This window comes from Tachysurus fulvidraco, chromosome 2, assembly GCF_022655615.1.
Source record: "Tachysurus fulvidraco isolate hzauxx_2018 chromosome 2, HZAU_PFXX_2.0, whole genome shotgun sequence".
NCBI lineage: Eukaryota > Metazoa > Chordata > Actinopteri > Siluriformes > Bagridae > Tachysurus > Tachysurus fulvidraco.
Window position 1 is genome coordinate 19,621,836 of NC_062519.1, and position 24,104 is coordinate 19,645,939.

General features: G+C 40.3%; 1 protein-coding gene across 2 annotated transcripts in view; it reads left to right on the plus strand.

Annotated features, from left to right (window-relative positions):
* The window catches only part of diaph3 (diaphanous-related formin 3), a 287,316-nt gene that overhangs the window by 80,679 nt on the left and 182,533 nt on the right, over positions 1-24,104 (plus strand). For both annotated transcript variants that reach the window (XM_047808135.1, XM_047808138.1), the window contains exons 7-12: positions 2,511-2,585; positions 2,950-3,019; positions 10,963-11,099; positions 12,555-12,660; positions 22,970-23,080; positions 23,673-23,791. In XM_047808135.1, coding sequence (XP_047664091.1) covers positions 2,511-2,585; positions 2,950-3,019; positions 10,963-11,099; positions 12,555-12,660; positions 22,970-23,080; positions 23,673-23,791 — 618 coding nt within the window. The remainder of the gene's footprint in view (positions 1-2,510; positions 2,586-2,949; positions 3,020-10,962; positions 11,100-12,554; positions 12,661-22,969; positions 23,081-23,672; positions 23,792-24,104) is intronic.

The following is a 24,104-nucleotide window of genomic DNA, read 5'->3' on the forward strand; positions in this document are numbered from 1 at the left end:
ATTCAGATGTGTTGGTCAAGGAGAGTTTTGTCTATTCTGTATTTTTCTAGCGATATCAATATTATCACTCACTTTTCCGCAATATAGAACAGACGGCATAAAAATGTGCTGTGCGTGACCTAGCCATCCAGAATCGAGTATTCATTAATAATGACTTCATAGCACATCTGTACAGGGTGTCTCAGAGATATATGCAGAGAAATACGTCTCTTACGAGAGCGCTTCACTTCTGCTAGCACCGAGACACAACGACGTGTAGAGTCCATGGCAGTTCAAGTGACATTCAAGCAAAATACTCAATGTCAAATTCTGTGATATTCTGAAATCTATGTAAATATATCTAAGATTTTACTATTCCCTCAAGATGGAAAAAACCTCCCCAGTTCTGTAAGTCCCCACTGTGTACGGTTTATATTATTTGAGAGAACATTGTGACAGACAGTGACTAGCAGCCGCTTGTAAACCCTGTGTAAGAGATATGGAAAAGGATCTTGAGGCACGCTGGAGTTTTATAAAGGTATCACATTTCTACATTGCACATGAAGCAGAGAGACAGGGCCATAAAATGGACAGTATAACATTCTCACCTCTGCAATGTGAAGAAAACAAGTTCAGCGTCAGGGTTATTGCTCTGTGCGCCATCACTCTTGTGCACTGGCAGCATGATTCAGTCATTCTGAGAGTGTGTCTGGAAAAGTCTAGAAACATCAATCCTGCTTCTCCTCAATTCTGCCAGGCCTGCCTTTCAGTGATGCACAGTCTCAGAGGATTAACCCACTCGCTCTTTCTGTTTTCATCTAAATGGTGTTATCCTGTTATTCCTCTCCCTCCCTCTCTCTCTCTCTCTGTCTCTCTCTCTCTCCTCTCCTGTCCTCCTTCCTCCTCCTACTCCTCCATCCCACAGTTTAGTTTTCAGTATCCGTCTTGTGGTCAATTTCAGCTGTAATTTAGCTTCTGAAGTGGACCCACGCCTCTTGACACTGGCTTTTGGAAAATTGGCTATTGATGCTTGCAGCACTTCTTCACTTGTGCTGAGGCAATTTTGCACGGCTGTGTGGATCACCGTTCTCCCCCATGTGCCATGAGTGACATGATGAACAACCCAAGGCCCTGAAGCTTTTGGCCATCCGCAAAAAGGCCATAGATGATCGCAGCGAGGAGCCAGAAATGGGTTCCTTCTCTTACTGGATTCTCTGTGACTGCGAGAGATAAAACAACCCTGCTGTTTTAGTGTACTTGGATAAGTTTATGTATAACGATACACGTCAGCTGGAAGACGGCACATAGCAAATTTGTTTAGCTGCCTTTCTGGGTGTAGAAATCACGATTGTTTTCACCATCAACAAACAGTTCTTAATACCCTGCAACTACTTGGCTTTTTATGCAAGGATTGCCTTTTTTTCTTCTAATACTTGCTAGCTCTTCGGTCCGCATATCCAAACGGTTTTCCAACTCTTCTGCTAACTTCAACGTTTGCTACCAAGAGCAGTAGCTAAACACGCTGGATGTGAATGTTGGTTATTCTGCATACGGAATTGATTCATCAATCAATCCCAACACATTTCAATGGTGGTTCCGTCCAAATTATGGGGTTTCCCAAAAAGACAACAGAGGCCCAAATCAGTTGAGATGAAAATAAACTGTCCTTTTCCTCACACGCTTCATGTCCCACACGTTCATGTCGGTTTCTTCTCTACAACATAAAATTGCTCATGTTTGCCCACACAGGCTGCTTCTTTATGAAATACTTGAACTAGAATTTTCTTCCCTGTGTGTTGTATGTGTGTATTTAAAAAGAAATAAATAAAAATATGGCTGTGGAGATTTGTGTTCATTCAGCTACAAGATCATTAGTGAGATCAGACACTGATGTAAGTGTGAGGAAGTCTGGGGTTCGGTCTGGTGTTCAGTGGTGTTGAGTCAGATTCGGGGCTCTGTGCAGGACACTCGACTTCTTCTACTCCAACATTAACACACCGTGTCGTCATGGAGCTCTGTGCTTTGAGCACAGGGTCATTGTCATGATGGGACAGGGTTTGTGCCTCTTAGATCCAGTGAAGGGAAACGGGGAATTTTTGTCAATACATATTTTTGGCCATACACTATAATCGAGAATGCACTTGTTTTTTCAGTTCTAAGTTAATCTAACATGTTGATAACGGAGCTTAAGTGAAGGGGCAGCAATGGCAAAAGGTGTTCTTGTCAATATGCATGCTGTATATTTTAGGGGGAAAACTTTTGTGGGTGTAGCCTTTTTGCACAAGTTCTTGTTAAGGATCACATTTGAACCCTGTGAAACTAGTGAAGGGAAGCAAAGTAATCATAACACACGGATGCATGACTAGTGTAATAAGCCATTAAAATGCTTTCCTAGACATTATGATACGTCTTAGTTATATTTTAATGATGTCTCATTTTTCTATGCCTTATTTTTGCATATAATTATATATTCCCCATGCCTTTGTTTTTTGTTACAAGTGTTCATGTTGTCGCATGTTTTGTGTTGACAGCTGGGTACAGAGTTTTGGTCACGAAGGCCTCGGACTTCTGCTGGACATACTGGAGAGGCTGCAGCACAAAAAACAGTAAGACTTTTATTCTCTTATATTATTTAAGACTCATCTGCAGGAGTGGTTTAAAGTGGTTTTTAAACAGGGGGAAGTGATTAGCAATTTGTGATGCAACTATCCAGCCATCATCAAAAGTTTTCTTGAGCTTCTCAACTTATGCAGATCGGTCACTGTATATAACAGGTTTAACCCGAACCTCAGGAACTCAAAAGCAATTAAGTGTACGGATAAAAAACACGAGGTAAAGTCCAAATATAACTGTGTTCATTGAAGTCTGTGAGAATTATCGGATGTTATTGTAAGTTTAGTGTAGCTCTCTACTCCTCACCACTGTTCATTGTCTTGTTTATTTACCAGCTTTTTTTTTCCTCATTTACAGCCAAGAGAAGATTGATAAAAGGAGTCAGCATAAAGTCATCCAGTGCCTAAAGGCTTTCATGAACAACAAGGTAATACCGTGAGCGAGTGCATGATAAAATAGGCATCACCTACTGCCAAGAGGTTTTTTTCTTAACGTCATCTGTAGTGCATTAAAATTTTTAGGCACATTTTCTCTTTTTGAAAAAGATGATTAGTGCAGCTTTTATTCAACACACAACCCCAGTGTTCGACTTAAGTCATCAACATACATAATGTAGTGTTTCTTTTAAACATACAGTAGGTTCTGATCGTTTACTTCTCAACGAAGTTAGGCAAGTCTAGATTAATTCAGTTATAATCTTACTAATTATAGTAGTTATAGACCCTTACTAATTAAAGAGCTGATGTGATGATCGTTATTTTGAAGCAACATATCAGAGTCTTTGTCCTGTTTCATATAGCAGATTTTCTATAGAGTCCACATTCATTCATCTTTAGTAAATATTTTATCCTGGTCAGTAATGAGGGGGAACTCCATGCATGAAGCACGAATAAATCCCAGATCCAATGCCGGTGCACATACAGAGCACCGTGTGCACACGCACTGCATCACATGCTGGGCCACTGAGGATGGCCCTTAACCCTCAGTTGCTCAGCTGTATAAACTGTGTAATACAGTAAACTGGATAAAGGCGTCTGCTCAATGTAACCAGTCAATGTAACTCATGCATGCTAGTGCATATAAAACATGTTGCTCCTGAGTGATATTGTGTATGTGTATAGATTCCTGATCCTGAGTCATGATTGACGAGGAAAACAAAAGGCCATATACTGGCAGTATGTTGGTCAGTATGTGTGGTGCAGCAAACACTGGGCTCTGGAAATGAATAGCATGCGCTGTACATATAATCTGCTTGTGTCAGGTACCCAGGCTAGTTATTTGTTCACCCTTGTGCCTCATCAGCGCTGGTTTAGTGTGCTTTTGGATCAGAAGGCACAGCAATCTCTGCTATTTTTTCGTACGGACTGAGCTAAGCTCCAGAGGAACGGGGATCTCTTGTCCACTTCTGAACTCAGGAGGGGGTTCCTGAGCACAGCTGTTAGTCAGGTCAGGAGGGGCTTTAATGACTCGGCCACCTCTGTTAGAGAAGACTGATAGAAGTAGGTCTCCAGTGGGGCTTCTGATGTGCTGCAGCCTGAAGAGTCTACATCTCTATATATATATATATAGATATATATTATATATATATATATATATATATGTACAAATATATATATATATAGATATACTTATATCTTATAAATATATATATATATATAATATATATCTCTGTTCTAAATATATATATATATCTATATATATTATAAATATATATATATAAGATATATCTCAAAAGATAGATATATATATATATTATATATTATGTTCTAAATAGCTAGAATGATATGAGATATATCGAAAATATATACTAGATCGTATCTAACTATATACAGATATGTGAAATAAGATATTATACTCTCTATGTATCATATATATCTAAAGGAGATCTAGATAAAATATATATGTAGAAAGAGAGATAGATAGATAGATGGTCGACATAGAGCTATGCTGTATATCATCTCTAGACTAGCTCGGTATAATAGATCGAGATCTCTCTCTATCATTTCTACTCTCTCTCTCTCTATCTCTGTATACATCTCTCTCTCTCTCTCTCTCTCTCTCTCCTCTCTCTATCTCTCTCTCCTCTCTCTTCTCTCTCTTCTCCTCTCTCTCTCTCTCTCTCTCTTTCTCTCTGGCTAAATCTCTCGACTTCTCTCTCGTAATCTCTCTCTCTCTATCTCTCTCTCTCTCTCTCTCTCTCTCTCTCTCTCTTCTCGTTACATCTCTCTCTCTCTTCTCTGTCTACATCTCCTCTACAAACTCTCTCTCTACACTTCTTTTCTCTTGTCTACATCTCTCCCTCCTCCTGTCTACATCTTAGAAGAGAGAGAGGGAGAGAGAGCGAGAGAGGAGCGAGAGAGAGAGAGAGAGAGAGAGGAAAGAGAGAAGAGAGAGAAGAGAGCAGAGAGAGCGAGAGAGAGAGCAGAGAGACGGAGAGAGAAGGAGAGAGAGAGAGAGGAGGGGAGATAGAGCGAGAGAGATGAGGAGGGGAGAAACGAGAGGGAGGAGAGGGAGAAGAGCGAGAGAGAGCGAGACGAGAGAGAGGGAGAAAGCGAGGAGGAGAGAGAGAGACGGAGACAGAGAGTCGAGAGTAGCGAGGGGAGAAAGGAGGCGGTTCGAGAGCGCGCATGCGAGAGAGGGAGAAAGAGTAGCTAGAGAGAGAGAGAGGGCGGGGAAAGTGATGTGAGTAGAGAGAGAGATAGAGAGGGAGAAAGAGATTAGAGAGAAAGAGAGAGAGTGAGAGATAGAGAGGAGCAAGAGAGAGAGAGAGAGATATATATATATATATCTATATATATATCTAGCCTATAAATCTCTCTCTCTCTCTCTCTCTCTATATCTCTATCTCTCTCTCTCTCTCTCTCTCTCTCTGTCTACATCTCTCTCTCTCTCTCTCTCTCTCTCTCTGTCTACATCTCTCTCTCTCTCTCTCTCTCTCTCTCTCTCTCTCTCTCTCTCTCTCTGTCTACATCTCTCTCTCTCTCTCTCTGTCTACATCTCTCTCTCTCTCTCTCTCTCTCTCTCTCTCTCTCTCTCTCTCTCTCTCTCTCTCTCTCTCTCTCTCTCTCTCTCTCTCTCTCTCTCTTTCTCTGTCTCCCTCTCCCTCTCTCCCTCTCTATTTTTTTCCCCTTTCTACCCCAGACTGATTCCCTCAGCCACACAGCAGAGACAGAGATGACCTATATGGATATAATACTTGATTAGATGGAAATCAATGACAGTGAACATGTTCCTTATTGTGTTGAGTTGGAGGTGCTGACATTAGCTCATATGCCACAAGCTGCTTCTGGACATTTTCTGTGTTTATTCTTTGTGTCTCGTCCGCCACACTGTTGGTTTTCTAATTCGATTAGACCTTGTGCCTTCCGATTTATTAATTTCTCATTTAAGCTAATTGATAGATCCATCAGCGTCTCACAGAGAATAACTGCCATTTGATTACATCAGTATGCGCTGTTGTATTATTCAGGACCAAACCTTAAAAAAAAAAGAACAAATTAAATTAAAACCCCAAACATCACGTCTGGTTCACTTTCTATTAGATCGCTACTCATCCTTTCTTTAAAAATGCATTGGAATTGTGTTTTACTTAAAAACAAAAAACAAAAACAAAAACAAAAAAATCCATTTTTAATTTTATACCAGTGTGAACATCAGCAGCATCCTGACTCTGCTTCTGTATCAGCTTAAACACATAACGGGAAATTTGCATTTCATAATCTCTTAATCAAGGCATATTATAAGGAGACACAATCATAATTTTTTATTATAATCTGTTGATTAAACAATTTTCACAACAGACCTTTATTGTCCCATTTTCTTTCTGTTGTTTGATTCATCTAGACAAAAGAAATCACACAATTCCTTTTACATCAGACCTTGTCAGCTTCTGAATCAGCACACAGGATGTTCAGTAATAAAAGTGCAGCGTAGGTTTGGGTGTCACCGTTTAGTTTGTACACAAACGGGTTCCTAAACCTCAAGCCTTGACCACGCTTTGCTAGACTTTTTGAGTTTTCTCCTGACAGAACTGGTGTAACTCGGTTAGTTTTCTGTGACTTCTGTTGCACAAACTGTTTTATTTTTTGCAGTTCTGTTCAGTGTGATTTGTGACACTCCAAACAATTATTTTTATCGACTTCAGATAAAGTTGCAGACCCAGCGGTGACCAAGTTTAACTTGCAATTACTTCACGAGGTTCCTTTGTTGTTGTCTTGGGGCTCAGTTGAACCAACTTTTGGACAAAAATTGGAGGAACTGTGGTCCTGATCTTAAGGAGGAACTGTGGTCCTGAAATTAAGGAGGAACTGTGATAGTGATCTTAAGGAGGAACTGTGGTCCTGATCTTAAGGAGGAACTGTGATAGTGATCTTAAGGAGGAACTGTGGTCCTGATCTTAAGGAGGAACTGTGGTCCTGATCTTAAGGAGGAACTGTGGTCCTGATCTTAAGGAGGAACTGTGGTCCTGATCTTAAGGAGGAACTGTGGTCCTGATCTTAAGGAGGAACTGTGGTCCTGATCTTAAGGAGGAACTGTGGTCCTGATCTTAAGGAGGAACTGTCATGTTTATCTTACGGGGGTTATGACTTGTCCAATCAGAAGCTTCTTATAGTCATTATGTCACTTCCTGAAATATTCCTGACTGTGAGACAGTTAATTCAATTCTGATATAAGAAATTAAAGCAGAAATAAATGGGTCTTTTACTGATAGCTGCTTCACAATTCCACTCCTTTGTTCATGTTTTACAATTGATATTGAATATCTTATGCCTGGGTGTTGTGTATTCTTTTGACTCTAAAGCAGTAAATACCATTCATTTATCCAGAGCCCGTTGCTTACTCAAGTGACGCAGATTTGAAAACGTTTCAGAAGTCTTTTGATAAACTTGTGTTAGATGACACAAAAGCACTACAGGAGATTTAGAACCTTCTCCCTACCCTCTTTCTCACACAGTCACTCTGTTCGCCTCCTGTGTAATCAGGGAAGGGAGAGTGTTATTTACCCACAGGCCTGTTGTCATTCCTCCCTGAGTTCTCCTGCCTCCCTGTGGCATCCCGGGACACACTCCACCCACAGCGCATGCTAGCCAGGTGTTCTCACCCAGCTGGCACCTTCTCCTGTGGAATTAAGACAACAAGCTGTATAAAATGTGTTACAGACGTTTACACATAAACACACTCACACAGCTCAATCTGCACACTGCCTGCAAGGCTCACAGGATGGAACAGCTGTATAGAATGAACTGTTCTTACCCTTACGTACGGCCTTAATTGCACAGATTATCAGAAGGTCACAAGCATGTTTTGGTTTGATTCTGTCAATCCTATCGTGGCATTTAAAATATAGTCCATTAAAAGTACAAATTGAACATCTACTGAAATTTATTGAATGTTTCATGTCCATGAAGATTTTAAACCTTATGACTCAATCAGATTAAATGAACAGCCAAGTCCTTGTCATCACATTCACACTCTTTAGTCCGTTCCTCTGTTTGATGTTCTCTTTGACTCCTTGGCTTTTTCTAAGCAGTCCCTTCTCTTGTCATTCCACACCACAGGGACATTGTTCTGTGTCTGTGTTAAATTTGTGCGCTCTCTCTCTCTCTCTCTCTCTCTCTCTCTCTCTCTCTCTCTCTCTCTCTCTCTCTCTCTCTCTCTCTCTCTCTCTCTCTCTCTCTTTCACTCTCTCCATCTCTCTCTCTCTCTCTCTTTCACTCTCTCCATCTCTGTCTCCCCCCTCTCTCTCTTTCACTCTCACTCTCACTCTCTCTCTCTCTCTCTCTCTCTCTCTCTCTCTCTCTCTCTCACCCCCCTTTTCATTCTGACATTTACATATCCCTGATCGCATTTGTGCTGTTGTCATAATTCCAAGGACGGAGCACCAGGCTACCAGGCAGCACTGCCTCAAGCCCAAGCTCATGTCCTTGGTTTTTTTCCTCCTTTCTTTTCTTTTTTCTTTTCTTCTTCTTGTTCCTCTTCTTCTTCTTCTTTTTTTTTGTAAGATGTGTCACTATGAATTTAAAACTCTAGGTAGACATTTTTCATATTCATATTTTTAACTAAAATTCCCACTTGCATCACTCCTTATGCCTCCCAGCAGAGAGATCGTAGTCACGTATTAAATTTAAATGTTGGGGGAATTAAAAAAAAAGGTCTTGATTTATGTGTGAAAGATATGAAGTGTAATCTACGATCAGTTCATTTAAGCACATCTTAAGCTTTTATTAGCTTGAACTTGTGTATATCTTCACGTGAACACTTCTGTGAAAAGGCTGCCTACTTGGCTTGCTAAAAGCACATACATCTTAAATATTTCACCAACTAACAAAGGAACAAAGGGAGCTGAGGATCTAACGGTGCTAACAGAACATAAATCATCCACTGCCCCTGTCACTCAGCATCTGCCCCAGGCTTAGTTCTCTAACTTGTCCTTTTTTCTTTTTTTAACCCTATATGTGCTACCTGTTGGCCACATGGTCCCTAACTGTGGTCACAACATAATTATATGCAAGTCCGAATTCAGCCACAGATCATGACAATAAATCCAGCAGTTAAGGTACTTGTCAGTACAGGTACAATACAGGTTTCCACATCATTCGTTTATTACCTGAAGCTTTGGAGAAATGAGTGATCTTATATCAAACAATGACAGCAGCCGTATTGCTGTTAGGTCTCAAGTCTCATATATCCAAACTCTCGGATTTCCCTCTTCACATTGATTGTTCGTTCTCTTGGTCTTCGTTTCTTTGTACTGCTGAACTCCTTTATTAATCATCACTGACGCTATAGCAGTATTTCAGTCTCCTTAGCACTTGTATTCAATCAGCACAAGTTATTCTGTAGAAAGATAATTGTAGCATGTTGTAGAACATCTTACACTCCGACACTCTAGCTCCTAAATTCTGACCCCATCAATATGTATGTGGAGTTTCTTGAAAATATTTCTTTCCAAGCAAAAAACAAAACAAACAAACAAAAAAAAAAAACAGAAATCACTCACACATTCAGGCGATCTGAGAGAGTTTGTATTCTGTAAACTGTTATTTAAAAAAAAATAAAGAGCTTCATCCAACTGAAGGCCACAACTCCAAATTTCTGATCTTCAGCTTTGGACAAACCAAAAAAAAAGGTCTCCTCAATCCCTGAGTTCAGCAAGTGAGGTGAATTTAACATGGCTCACAGTATCAAGTATGTGCTTTAGATCAATGAGCATGCAGATATTTTATGTTGTTTAGCTATTTCTAAATATCTATGTTGGATATCATTCATCACTCATCATCGGTTAGATGGCTAGCTTGCCAGGAGAACGAACACACACACACACACACACACACACACACACACACACACACACACACACACACACACACACACACACACACACACACTCTGCAGATTGAAAAGGAAATCTTCACAATTCCAAGGTAACTTGAATGCAGCATCATTTTACATACAATTTTATAATATTCTTAATTCATATAATGTAATTGTGAATGATGCCTTTTGTGCAGGAAAATGTGAGATCCATTCATTGGTCTCCTGTAATAAATGAGGTTTTCTCAGAGCTGGAGGACAGCCAAAAGCTCTAACAACAAAATAATTCATCTGTGTGGCCTGATGAGTGACTGCTTAAGGTTATACCTGGGTCTTCTGTAATCTCTACCCACAGTTCATGAAACAACGTGAAATTATATCGAAATTATAATATGTGACGCATCATAAAATCATTCAGACTGAAAAATATTTATCTGGTCAGTAGTTTAGACAAAAAATCTGGTGTAAGGGTCATCACACTTTCAGCCAGTGTACAGTGCACCAAATGAAATACAGACTGAAGCTCTTGCATTTCACTTCAGATCGAATGGACACAAAGCGACAGTGTCTAGGTACTAGGTCGCCTGGAGGGTGGCGATGGGGGGTATATAATAAGCCCCAACTTCATGCCATCTCTGAAGTGCACACTTTATTTTTATGCGTTTATGGGGTAGTTAGAGAAAAGGCGATAACTGCACTCTTCTGCTCACTTTTGTCTAACGTCATTCAGACTTACGGGAGAGAGAACAACATCCCTCCCACCCAGACATCACAGCAGTGTCGGACTCTCGGTCACAGATGGCCGCAGCATCATCGGGATTTGGGCTCAAATCCCGGGGCATGACTTTTCTGTTGCACCACATTAAATTTAAAGCCCTGACTAAGGTCTGAATTTAACGACAAAATTAGATTATAATCTGCCACTTGATACATGGAACAGCTAAAACACAAGGGGGAAAAGAGAGAACTGTGGTAAATCGCAAGAAGTCTTTGTCACTGTAGTTATTGATGGCTAGGTGGCTGATGGGTAATGGAGATATTCTTCTTTGTTGTCAGTATGGACTGGAGCGGATCCTCGGGGAAGAGAAGAGCTTGGCATTGCTGGCCCGAGCTATGGATCCTCATCAACCTGCCAAGATGACGGACGTCGTCAAGCTGCTCTCTGCCATCTGCATAGTTGGAGAGGAAAACACGTACGTCCCCTTAGTGACCACTTTATAACCTTAACATTCTAGCACTGTCTTCTGATAACTGGGTTTTCTTTGTAGTTGCACATAAATTATTCATACCCCTACCGAGAGGGTGCACATTCACACGTACTAAATGCATGTACAGTCCCATGGAAGAGGAACTGGATCTGATGCACGTGTGTTTACACGCATCATGTTGCAGTCTTAATAAATATAATATTTCACCAGCCTTCTACTGACCGTCTTTAAATAAATAAAATAAAGAGTGAAATTGTGAGTATCATCACGTCTCTGATTGGTTAGCAGACACGAGCAGAAAGTAAAGCCAATTTGTTTTCCATCAGAAAAATGCTTTCATCAAGAGTTGTGTTATACAACAATGCAAAATTGTTATATTCGACTTATGAAAGAGAAATAGATGCAGCTGAGACATAATCTAACCCTGTCTAGTTACACACTATAGGGCCTCAAGTCTGACACCTGACCATCACACTTGGGTACTTTTTAAACATCCCATTCCAGCTGTAATTTCTCTCTACACGTATAATAAGCTCTTCTCTTCTGTGAAGGTTTTCCACAAGATGTCGGATTTGTGTTCATTCAGCTACAAGATCGTTAGTGAGATCAGACACTGTTCAGCTCTGGGGTTCAGTCGGTGTTCCAGTTCATCACAAAGGTGTTCAGTGGTGTTGAGTCAGAGTCAGGGCTCTGTGCAGGACACTCCACTTCTTCTACTCCGACATTAACACACCACGTTGTCATGGAGCTCTGTGCTTTGTGCACAGGAACATTGTCATGATGGGACAGGGTTTGTGTCTGTACTGCAATGCAGTGTACAGAGATTTTATACAATTGTGAGCTTCCAGCGTTGGCGAAGGCCCACATATGAGTGTGATGGTCAGGGGTGCTCATACTTTTGGTCACATAGTGTAATACAATTTTAGGTTAGAATTTTGGCCAGCAGATTTTACACTTGCAACAGTATATGTTGTGTTTATATCCATAAATGTTAACGGTAACTTAACCGCTGGTTTTGTCTGTTTCTTTATTTCTTATCTCTGGCCAAACCGAATCTACCTTCTCTGTGTTCTGTGTTTTTTTTTATTATCATCTGCAGCATACACTTGTCACAAATGAGCAAAAGACTCATTAGTAATACTCCATGGCAATATCACCTCGGTAGCCATGCCAAGTAAACGCAGCCTTGATAAAAGAACATGCAATTTGTGAGAAGCAGTTATTAGGTGCTGTCCAAGCATTTTGAGAAAGCTGGCAAAAAGAGTTCTGGAGGAAAACTGTAAATGTGAAGGAAAAGCTGCAAACACAGTGTCGGAAAAGTCAACAGAAAGAAGCTGTAGCAATGCGTAGAAAAGGAACGAAAGCAAGTAACAAGATCAAGGTGCTGCATTTAGTTAGTCTTAGCCTTTAGTCCACTGTTTGTGGTGTTTGTGTGCTCAGCTTGGAGAAGGTGCTTGAAGCCATCACCAGTGCAGGGGAGAGGAGAGAGGCCAGCCGCTTCAGCCCTATAGTCCAGGGTCTCACTGACCGCTCCGTCCAGCTCCAGGTGAGACACAACACACACACACACCACACACACCGTTTGTCTGGACTCGCATCATCTGCATACAGTATATTACACAGATATACACGGTTCTGAAATTTGTTTTGATTCCATATTGCAGAGGTGTTACACACACTCCAAGGTGACATTAATTAATATTTACAAGTAAGTCGTCTTCAGGGTTCTGTTTAGTCTCAGAATTCCCTGCGGAATCGCACAGTCACAACATATATAACGCAAATCCCTCGAGGAGCTAAGAGTTGGTGAAATAAATCGCTCGCTACTTGCTTCAGCACAACGTTAACGTTACAAACCCCCAGAGGAGCTTGCAGAGTTTTTTTACTTTGTTCTTCACAAGTCACATCTAACAATAGCGTAGTAAAATTACAGCCAACCAGGCAGCTCGCTAATCGTCGGATCTGGCAGGGTTCGGAGAGCCTTTGGAACTTGTTACTTTATTTGGAACCTCCTGTTTTACTGCCATCATTTTCTTGGGAAGCGATTTTCTGCTGAAAGAATACTTCAGTGTGCTTTATTCTGATGCATCAGCGGCATGTCTATAAAGATATCTCTACAAAAATCTGACGATAAATGGTGGTTTTAAAGCAGTAACCTCGGGAGAAAACACGGTAATACCAGAAATCCTCTCATTCCCTTTATTTACCAAACATGTATAGTGCAGCAGAATGACATTTCTGTAATGTTCAAATTACACTTTACTTATAAAGTGTATTTCATTTCAAAATTATGCTGGCAGAAATCCCCGGCTGGCACACAGATCTTTCAGTAATTGTATTTTCTGGTTTCTTTCCATCACTAAGGCTTGTTACCCTGTTGTCAGTATGCGATCTGAATATGATCTCATTTTAATAAATATTTATCACATATTTTCCTGCTAACAGAATACCTCATATTAGCAGCTTCCTTTCTTTTTACTTTAGGTTTAATTATAGCCAAATTACAACCAAAGCAAGCATTCACAACATGCCACTGTATTAAAAACAAACACTACTGTTGTTAGTCATTCAATTTTTTTTTTTTTTTCGATTGTAGGTCAGCAGAATGATACAAACTCTCGAATAATAGAATATTAATGAACACTGGCAGGAAGTCCAGCCCCTTTCCTGCCATCTCACAATAGGGATGTTTTGCACAGTGCTCTTGTAAAAAAAAAAAAAAAAAAATTTACATGGTGTCTAGAAAGTTGGTTTAAAAAACAAACAAACAAAAAAAACCCAACATGAAATAATTTGGTCTGTAATTTTTACAAGAAAGCAGAGAAAAAAGAACCAATCTGTACTGGAAATGAAATCACAGCGTAGCAGCTGCAAATAATATTCATCCAGGCTCCCACACCGCCAGCTATAAATAGTATAGACTATAATAAAGCAACAGAGATGTTGATCCTGATATCAGGCCAATGTAAAGGTGTATTAACAAAATGAGTTAAGAGGCTGGAGTATCATCACTGTCATTATTGACTGCAGAAATACTTTGCACAAGTAGTCCTGTGTTTTACAACATGTTCACAGCATCCCATATGTAATACAGACCTGCTCGCCTGGAATCAGTGCCTGATCAAGTGAGGTGAGTGGGGTGAAGTGAGGTGAGTGGGGTGAAGTGAGGTGAGTGGGGTGAAGTGAGGTGAGTGGGGTGAAGTGAGGTGAGTGGGGTGAGGTGAGTGAGTGAGGTGATTGAATGTGTATGTGGGTTTGTGTGTGCTGTGTGTGTGAGATGTGTTAGTGTGTGCTGTGTGTATGTGTGTATGTGTGTTTGTGTGCTGTGAGTGAATATGTATGTGGGTTTGTGTGTGCTGTGTATGTGTGAGTGTGCTGTGTGTGTGTGTTTGTGTGCTGTGAGTGAATGTGTATGTGGGTTTGTGTGTGCTGTGTGTGAGATGTGGGTTTGTGTGTGCAGTGTGTATGTGTGTTTGTGTGCTGTGAGTGAATGTGTATGTGGGTTTGTGTGTGCTGTGTGTGAGATGTGTGTTTGTGTGTGCTGTGTGTATGTGTGTTTGTGTGCTGTGAGTGAATGTGTATGTGGGTTTGTGTGTGCTGTGTGTTTGTGTGTGCTGTGTGTGTGTGTTTGTGTGCTATGTGTGTGTTTGTGTGCTGTGAGTGAATGTGTATGTGGGTTTGTGTGTGCTGTGTGTGAGATGTGTGTTTGTGTGTGCTGTGTGTGAGATGTGTGTTTGTGTGTGCTGTGTGTATGTGTGTTTGTGTGCTGTGAGTGAATGTGTATGTATGTTTGTGTGTGCTGTGTGTTTGTGTGTGCTGTGTGTGTGTGTGTGTTTGTGTGCTGTGAGTGAATGTGTATGTGGGTTTGTGTGTGCTGTGTGTGTGAGATGTGTGTATGTGAGTTTGTGTGTGCTGTGTGTATGTGTGTGTGTTTGTGTGTGCTGTGAGTGAATGTGTATGTGGGTTTGTGTGTGCTGTGTGTGTGAGATGTGTGTATGTGAGTTTGTGTGTGCTGTGTATGTGTGTTTGTGTGCTGTGAGTGAATGTGTATGTGGGTTTGTGTGTGCTGTGTGTGTGAGATGTGTGTTTGTGTGTGCTGTGTGTATGTGAGTTTGTGTGTGCTGTGTGTATGTGTGTTTGTGTGCTGTGAGTGAATGTGTATGTGGGTTTGTGTGTGCTGTGTGTGTGAGATGTGTGTATGTGAGTTTGTGTGTGTGAGATGTGTGTATGTGTGTTTGTGTGCTGTGAGTGAATGTGTATGTGATTGACAGAGTGATTTGTTTGTGTATACACACGAGGGACACACATGCTCTACTCTCACTGTGTAGAACAGCAGCGTTGTGTTGTATTAACTGACTGGCTGCATTCTTAAGACTGATAAAAGCCTCAGTGCTTAAGTATAATTGGTAGCAGAGGGAGGTGAGAAGAGCGACTCTCAGTTCTGCCTTCATGGAGTAATGTGTCATTTGTATCATGCACTGCCTGCCGACACGTACACACACACACACACACACACACACACACACACACACACACACACACACACACACACACACACACACACACACACACACACTGAAAAACGCTGCATTACCAATTGGGAATTGTGCTTCTAATTTAAAGGCATTCCTTCTGCTCGGCGTTGCCTACAGTCAAATGAGGATTAGTATCAGAAGAGAGCTTGTGTGCTTTATCAGGCAGGATGGCACTGTGATGGCACCAACATGCCTGTAATACTGTGAACCCATTGCAAAGGGAGTGTAGCACCTTTATAACACTATATCTGGCTTTAAACCTACAACTGTAAAAAGAACTTCAAATTATTTGATCTTGAGCATCGTGTATCTTAGAACACATAATCTGACATGCTCACCAGCGGCAGATTTATCACCGAGCTTTTTTTTTTTTTGTAGTGATTCTGTATTTAGTTTTTGCCAAACATGGTGTCGTACATGATGAACAAACACCTCGGTCTCGTCGGTCCTACAGGATTTAGTCCCGATACATGGCAAGTTGTGCTACCTTTTTTCTTTTAGTAGGAAAAGGCTTTTTCCCAGCTTACCTTCCATGAAAAATACCACACTTTTACATTCTGTTACTGATCTTTTACCGAATGAAAACCTATTTTTATTCCCTGACTTTTGTTTAATCGTGTATTATTATTGCTATAATTTTATTTACTATTATTTTTTTATTTCTTTATCTGTATTTTTTGGTGCACAGCACTTTGTGTCAGCTGTGGCTGCTTTTAAAGTGCTTTATAAATAAAGCAATTATTATCTCATGAACATAAACATGTGCTTACAGACTGTAGGTCACATGATGTAGCACTTGGGGTTTTCCTTTATCTCTGAGAACATTTTTCTGACCTTGGAAAAGATCTCCTCACTCCTGGGAAGACTGCTAGAGCTCCCGAGACGATCGGTAACTGTATCGAAGGCTTTCCATCTGTAAACAGTCCTTGTCAGTGTGGAATTGTAAAATTGTTTGGAGATGCCCTTTTAACCCCTTCCAGAACGATGAGCAACACTCCTTGGTTCTCTGAGGTCATTTCTTCTTGCCATGTTTTAAACATACACCTGACTGCTCCAGAATATGAAACCGCCATAACCTTTAGAGAGGTAGAGAGGCACTCGGACGTATCGAGCATTTAATCTTCTGCATTTCATTAGGAACATCTGAAATCAACTTGCACTCGTAATGACTGTGGAAGTTGGAATATGTTTTCTTCAACTGGTTACTGAATCCCAAAAAGTACCATATATTGAGTTTCTGTTGTATCTATCTCTACCAGAGTTTGTTTAGTTGTTTGTTTGTAGAAGTTGGTGAGGACTACTGACTTATAAACATAAAAATAAACTTGAAGGAGGATGTACAGTACTTTCTTTTTCCCATGACTGCATGTGTGCAGATGTGGGCCTTCACAATTCCATAGCAAGAATCCTTTAGTTTACAATACGTATGAAGCTCCAACCCGGTATAGAAATTCCCGAGGTCAGTTTCGTCGAAGAGACTTTACCATCTTTAAATACTTAATTCCAGTGGACTCGGTATAACAGAGGAGCCTGAAGGAGTAATGCTACGTTTCTTTCAGCCTACCTTGGGAAAGGAAAAATCTTCAAAGATTAAAAAAGGAGTTCAGGGCAGAGAGCTATTGCTCTAAGGCAAACTCATTCATACCTGCGAAGTCCAACTGGATGGTCTTTTATTCAAAGAGTCTGCAAATTATTGTTTCTAACATACAAACACATCCTCTTCAATCGTATGAATCATTTAGAGATCACTTTTTAAATTCTTATTTCAAATTAAGGTCCCTCTCCGTCCCATTTACTTCCTATTCTTTTACATCAGACGAGTGTACCGGCTCGTACAGGCACTACTAGGGCTGAGCGATATTGGCTGAAAAATGTATCACGATATCAGTTTTTCATATCGGCCGATATCTATAATTATTGATATTTTTTATGACCCATTTAAAATAAGGACCAGGAGAAAAATATATTAGATTTAAACCTTTTTATTTGAAACATAACCTTGTATGAATCATTTAGAGAATAAAAAATATTGAACGTTTTATCGAACACATTTTTTATTGATATCGACCATGTGTCTATCGTGATGCATATCGTTATCGTTTTATCGTCCAGGCCTAAAAACTACTGCTGTTTCTTTGCTTTTATTTGCCTCGGTGTTGTTATAACATAAGATTGGCCTGTATAGGAAATTCAGCAACCTGAAGGGACCACAGTGCGGTAATCAGCTCTACGGTATGTGAGCATGAAAGTAAGAAGAAAGTTGTGCGAGTACTCAGTACTCTTCTGTTCTGTGAAAGCTTCGCTGATCTGTTCTTCGCAGGCTTACGAAGACGTGAGTGCGCTGCTAAATACACGGCGACTCGTCTGTTCTCACTCGAGAGGACGAATACTCTCGAAATGTGACCAAATATTGTTTCTCTAAAACGAGAGCTCACTAATGAAAGAAAACTTTGCTTTTGTAATTAGCCAGAAAGAAAGGAGGAAAAGATGATAACTTTCTGTTGCCACGGTAACACTGTATTGAGGGTGTGTGTGTCTAGGCGCTTGTGTTCCTTATTCACAAGAGCTGTAAGTGAGGTCAGATGCTGCTGTTTAGTGAGGAGTTCTGGGAAGGCAGTCAGTGTTGTAGTTCCTCCCAAAGCGTTCAGGGTTTTTTCTTTCTAAGAGATCCAAACCGTGTCATCATGGAGCTCTGTGCTTTGTTCACAAGGGCATTGTCATGCTAGAACAGGTTTGAATCTCTTAGTTCTAGTAAACTTTAACGCTACAGCTTATATTTTATAAAAGTATGTGCTTCCAACTTTATTTCCCACAATTTTTTGTCATTTAATTTGACATAATTTCAGCAGCGAACCATGAAGCTTATCATATATTTATTAGTATTGCTGAATTTAGTTTCTTTCTGTATTTTCAATACACATATATTTTACTTTAACTACAAAATACACCATAATGCAAAACTTGTGCACCTTCGGATAAAAAGTCTAGATTAGAAATCATTTTTTCTTGTTTTTGTCTTTTTCGTTTCGAGCTCAGAGATCACTTCCTTCTTCATATTATTTTGGTCGTATATCAGCAGCTGCAAACGTGCCGAAAATTACGTAGGGCTTCTAGTAATGTTTTTTAAAGCAGCACTGGCCTCCCTTGGCCTTGTTGTCCTGATCATAAATAAAAGCTGCGTGGTCAGCTCGACCTTCGGAGCAAATCAGTTTTTCCTCGACGGTTTGAAAAGCGTCTGCAGACACGGGTCACTTACGAGCGTAAATACGAACCGTCAAGGTTAAAAGATGCGGAGAAAATTCATCAACGAGAACAATATCATAAATCATTTAATGTGGATTTCAGGTCTTTTAACATAAGTCTGAGGGTAAGATTTGTTCTGTTCAGGGTTTGCTATTGCTTTAGCTGCTAGCTTTGACACTCGTATGTTTGTTCTCCAGCTTTGAAACATGTCAAAATGCAAAATTTGTTTTATTAACACTGCTTAATATTCGAGTTTAGCAGAAAAATTAGTATAGATTGTGTGACCGTGATACACACACACACTGTGTATCAGGTGAAACAACAAGAGGCTTGAGCTTATTCTACTCTCTAGCTACAATAAAACATAGAGGTGCAAAAAAAAAAAAAATCACGTCTGATCCCTGGATGTTTGTGTTCTCAGTGCATTTTATTATCTAATCTGTCTGTTTTATTCACAAGCCTGCAGAAAACGTATGAACTAACTAGATAGTGAAAACTAAAAATAAATACCAGAGCAATAAATTCCTACACAAGGGCCAGCAGATGCTCTGCATGATTCACTGTTTAGTTTTGAAGCTCCAGAGACAGCTATCATGTGCTCTCTAACTAACCCGATGCTCCGCCGAGTAAAGGATCACAGACCACAAGGAGGTTTAATCCACTTTCCTCTGACTATCGCTCCTATTTGATTCGTGTACACGCTCTTCTTATTGGCTGTCAGTCACTCTATGTGTACAAAGTATGGCTAAAAATTTCCCACAGATTTTGACCCAGCTCCCGACTGCGAGTTACTATAATAGTATCGTAATGGCAGCAGCAGCTCAGGGATGTTATTATTATATAGATTTTGTAGTTTTGTCCTCCTGTGGCTCATGTATTTTTTGTTCCGTTTTCCAACATCAACCCCTTCAGAAGACGACGAAGACTTTATTTTTGTCACCTGTAGTGAAATTCTTTGTGCATATCACGTTTGGACATTGGACGTTGGCGCAGCAGGGGTTAAGGGCCTTGCTAAGAGGCCCAACAGTGGCAGCTTCCAATCAACAACCCAGAACCTTAACCACTTGAGCTAGCACATTGATTGTGTTTCCTTCTGCATTCGTGCTAATATTTAATATATTTATTTATTATGTTTATATTAGTGTTTGTTAGTGATGTACACCACAACGCTTTGTTAGACATTCGTTCTCTGTATTCAGCATTACAGCAGGACCCCAAAACCCCCGACACTTTGTGTCCCTCATCCGGTACCGAAAACTCCAAACTTTCTTTCCTGATTTTTTTTCTTGTTGTTTTTTCGATAATAAAGGCTTCTTCTTCTATAACAACATGAAACAAACAGCTTTGGGATATATATCGATTATGTCTTTAAATACTTATCTCATAATTATGACTGAATAAGCATGAGGATTGTTCAGAACATCACAATTATACAGGCAGTAGTAAGTTTACCGTATTATCTGAAAATCTATTTCTATAATCCCAACACAATTATAACCAAAAAAATAATAAGCCAGAGAAAAACCGCTCCTTCAGTATGTACACGGTTTTACACAAATACACAGTGAACTGTTTATGATCATGTCTTAAATACACAGATAGTGTTTCTCTCGGTTCCAGTCGTGTAGCCGCATCGCTGTTCTCAGCTCATTCTAAAGTCGTTAACGATGTCATAATCAGACTCATTCTCATTTTAATTTATACAGATCATTGGCACATCGAAATAACAATGTAGATTCACAGGATGAAGGAATATTACGCCTAGAATATAACGGATTAGAACAGAACAGAGTTTTATCAAATACGGAGTGTGGGTGTGTCGGTCGACTGGATCAGACCAACTGATTTAGACGTGTGAATCCCAGAGACGGCGCCGATGAGGCAGAATCTCAGTAACTGTACGGTTTTTAGTCTCCAACTGATGTGGAATCCTTATCACAGAGTTATGGGGTTAAATTTGTCCATTAAAAAATGGTTATTAGTAATCGGATGAGAAATAATCACGAATTTAAAAAGAATTTAAAACTGTTTAGATGAAATGTTCCAGAAAGAAATTTCAGATGTTTGTTTGTTTGTTTGTTGTCTGATTTGTTGGTTTGTTAAGTAAAAAAAAAAGACAGCTTAAAGGACAAAACAAGTTTCTTCCCACAAGCCATCAGACTCCTTAATAACTGAACTGTACTGAGCACAACATACACACACATCATCTGTATGGAGTGCACAGACCTACACCACATACACACACTTGTAATATACATCTATCAACTTGTTTACATGCTGCTTACATTCATCAGTTTTTGCTTTTTGCACACACTGTCTAACATTTCAGTCATTTTGCTCATACTGTACAATATTTAGTTTTTTGCACAATCTTCTACACTATCTCAGGGACCTGCTGCTAAGTAACTGTGTTCATTCGAGTATTACTGCACGCAATATTGTCTGAGCTTACAGGATTTACATACAGTATGGACACTGGTCGGTCAGAGCTGTCTTTTGTGTACTGTCTTTTTTGTATTTTGTGTATTGTCTTGTAACCTTTTGTCCGCACTGTCTTGTCTGTCATGTTTGTATTGTCCTCCACTGTCTTGTCTGTCTTGTCCTCCACTGTCTTGTCTGTCTTGTCCTCCACTGTCTTGTCTGTCTTGTTTGTCTTGTCCTCCACTGTCCTCCACTGTCTTGTCTGTCTTGTCTTCCACTGTCTTGTCTCTCTTGTTTGTATTGTCCTCCACTGTCTTGTCTGTCTTGTTTGTCTTGTCCTCCACTGTCTTGTTTTTGTCCTCCACTGTCTTGTCTGTCTTGTTTGTTTTGTCCTCCACTGTCTTGTCTGTCTTGTTTGTTTTGTCCTCCACTGTCTTGTCTGTCTTGTTTGTTTTGTCCTCCACTGTCTTGTCTGTCTTGTTTGTTTTGTCCTCCACTGTCTTGTTTGTATTGTCTTGCACTGTTTGCACCAGGTTGCACAGTTGCACTTTATGTGGCTAAGACTACTTACTAAGTCCTTATAGCTCTGTCTTTAGCACTATTCGGACGGGATTAGTTTTACGTGGGGACGTGGGGGGTAAAGTAATTATTACCAGAGCTTCTCTGTGATTTTAGTCCCGTCCAAATGTGCCATCTCGGTAATCATTACGGACAATGTCAGTAAAGATTACAGCGACTTTTACCTTCTGTAAAAAGGTCCGGAAAAATTACCTCAGGTAATACTAATCCCGTCCGAAAAGACCCGCTGTAAATATGTACGGTAAAATTCCATCATTTCCTGTTTAAAAGTAGTTTTTGGCACGTTTTGCAAGCATGGAGGCGCTAGAAACAGGAAGCAACTTCATACACACATGACGACAAGGAGGTTAATGTTGTGCGTAAAGTGAGTTACCCCTCCCACTTCTGCTAGTTTTACTGAGATCTCTTACAATATTACAGACGTCCTGAGGTAAAATTGCATTACTCCACGTCCCCATGTAAAACTAGTCCCGTCTGAATAGTGCTTTTGTTTATGTAGCACCTTGATCCTGGAGAAACGTTGTCTCATGTCACTGTGTACTGTAACAGCTATGTATGGTTGTAATGACGAGAAAAGCTTCTTGACTTGACAATCGTTAAGTTTCTACACAGGTGATGTGTTAACAAATCTCCTCAGGTTCTACATCTTCAGAATGAGTGAGTGAGTGTGGTTTGTGTCATTGCAGATATTTTTATTTTTATTAAACAGTACGCTGTTTGCAGATCAGTGTAAACTCTGTAAACAAGTCACAGTCGCTCCAGACTTTCAGCACGGGAGCTTTAGCATTCAATCCAATGTTGTTGTTGATATAAATAAAATAGTCAGTGACATAAACAGGTCCTGAGAGAGGAAGGTCTCAAAAGATGTCAAATATCATCCCTAGAAATAACCGTGCCTTTGCTTTTATATGAGTTTGGTTTATTTTACTTTACTGTGGATTTGTAATACTTGTACCCTTAAACAGACACACACACACACACACACACACACACACACACACACACACACACACACACACACACACACACACACAGGTACTCAGTTTGGTGAACCTGAACCTTATCTTCTCTTCCTAGGTGGCTTGCATGCAGCTCATCAACGCTCTCGTTACGTCTCCTGATGAGTTGGACTTCAGGCTGCACATCCGAAATGAGTTCATGCGCTGTGGCCTGCGAGAGATATTGCCGGTAAGCGGACTGCCTACCGACCGCGTATTAATATTGAAATGAGTTGTCCACTTGAGTGAAATATTGTAAAATGGTGCCGCGAATAATTTATGAGACCTCGAGCAGAGGTCGTCCAGCTGAATCAATAGGTACAGCAGGGATCAGACTGGTTTTTCTTTCTCTCTCTCTCTCTCTCTCTTTCTCTCTCTAACTCTTTGTTGCTCAGCGTCTTTCGTTTATCTCCTTATTTTTCGCTTTCCTGCTTTTTCTGCCGATTATGTTCTTTCGGCATCAGAGAATGAACTGAACCCAGCTGCACACACAAAACAGACACCAGGTTCACTAAATGGAAACGAGTGCAGGTCTGTGAGGAAGATTAATGCCAGGCTCCTGTCTTATTTATTATTCAAAACATAGAACTGCTGCAGGACAAGAGAATAGAGTCAAGCCAAATATCTATAAAGAAAAGCAAAGGGAATGAACTTTTCCTGCAGTGTGTTTCTTCACCACGTGTTCTTTCTCTACTCTTTAACACTGCTTTTGCTTCATTTCATTATCCTTCTCTTTCTTTATTGCTGTTTGTTTTCTCTCCTGTGCTTCTGCTTGTTCGTAGACTCTGGGTGCTATCAGAAATGAGGCCCTGGACATCCAGCTAAAGGTGTTTGAGGAGCATAAAGAGGAGGACATGATGGAGTTTTCTCATCGCCTGGACGACATTAGGAGTGAATTTGAATATCCTTTTTTGGCTGCTACAGGGAAACAATACTGAAATCCCCTCTGTGCTTATCCCCCTTCCTTATTTTTTTTTTTCCATTCTTTTTAAACCCTCATTCATCTCTGCCAGTAACAGCGTGGTCATACTCTAAGCAGTCTAACGGGGGTAATGTGTTTCCTGTACACACACTGTTGCAATTGATTTTATTTTCTTAGATTTATCTTCACTCATAAATCACTCTCCTTCCTTCCCTTTTGTCAGAGGAATGTATTAAAAAGGTTTTCTCCCATTCGGTTCACTCTGATCTCTGTGCATGTGAGTGTACATGTG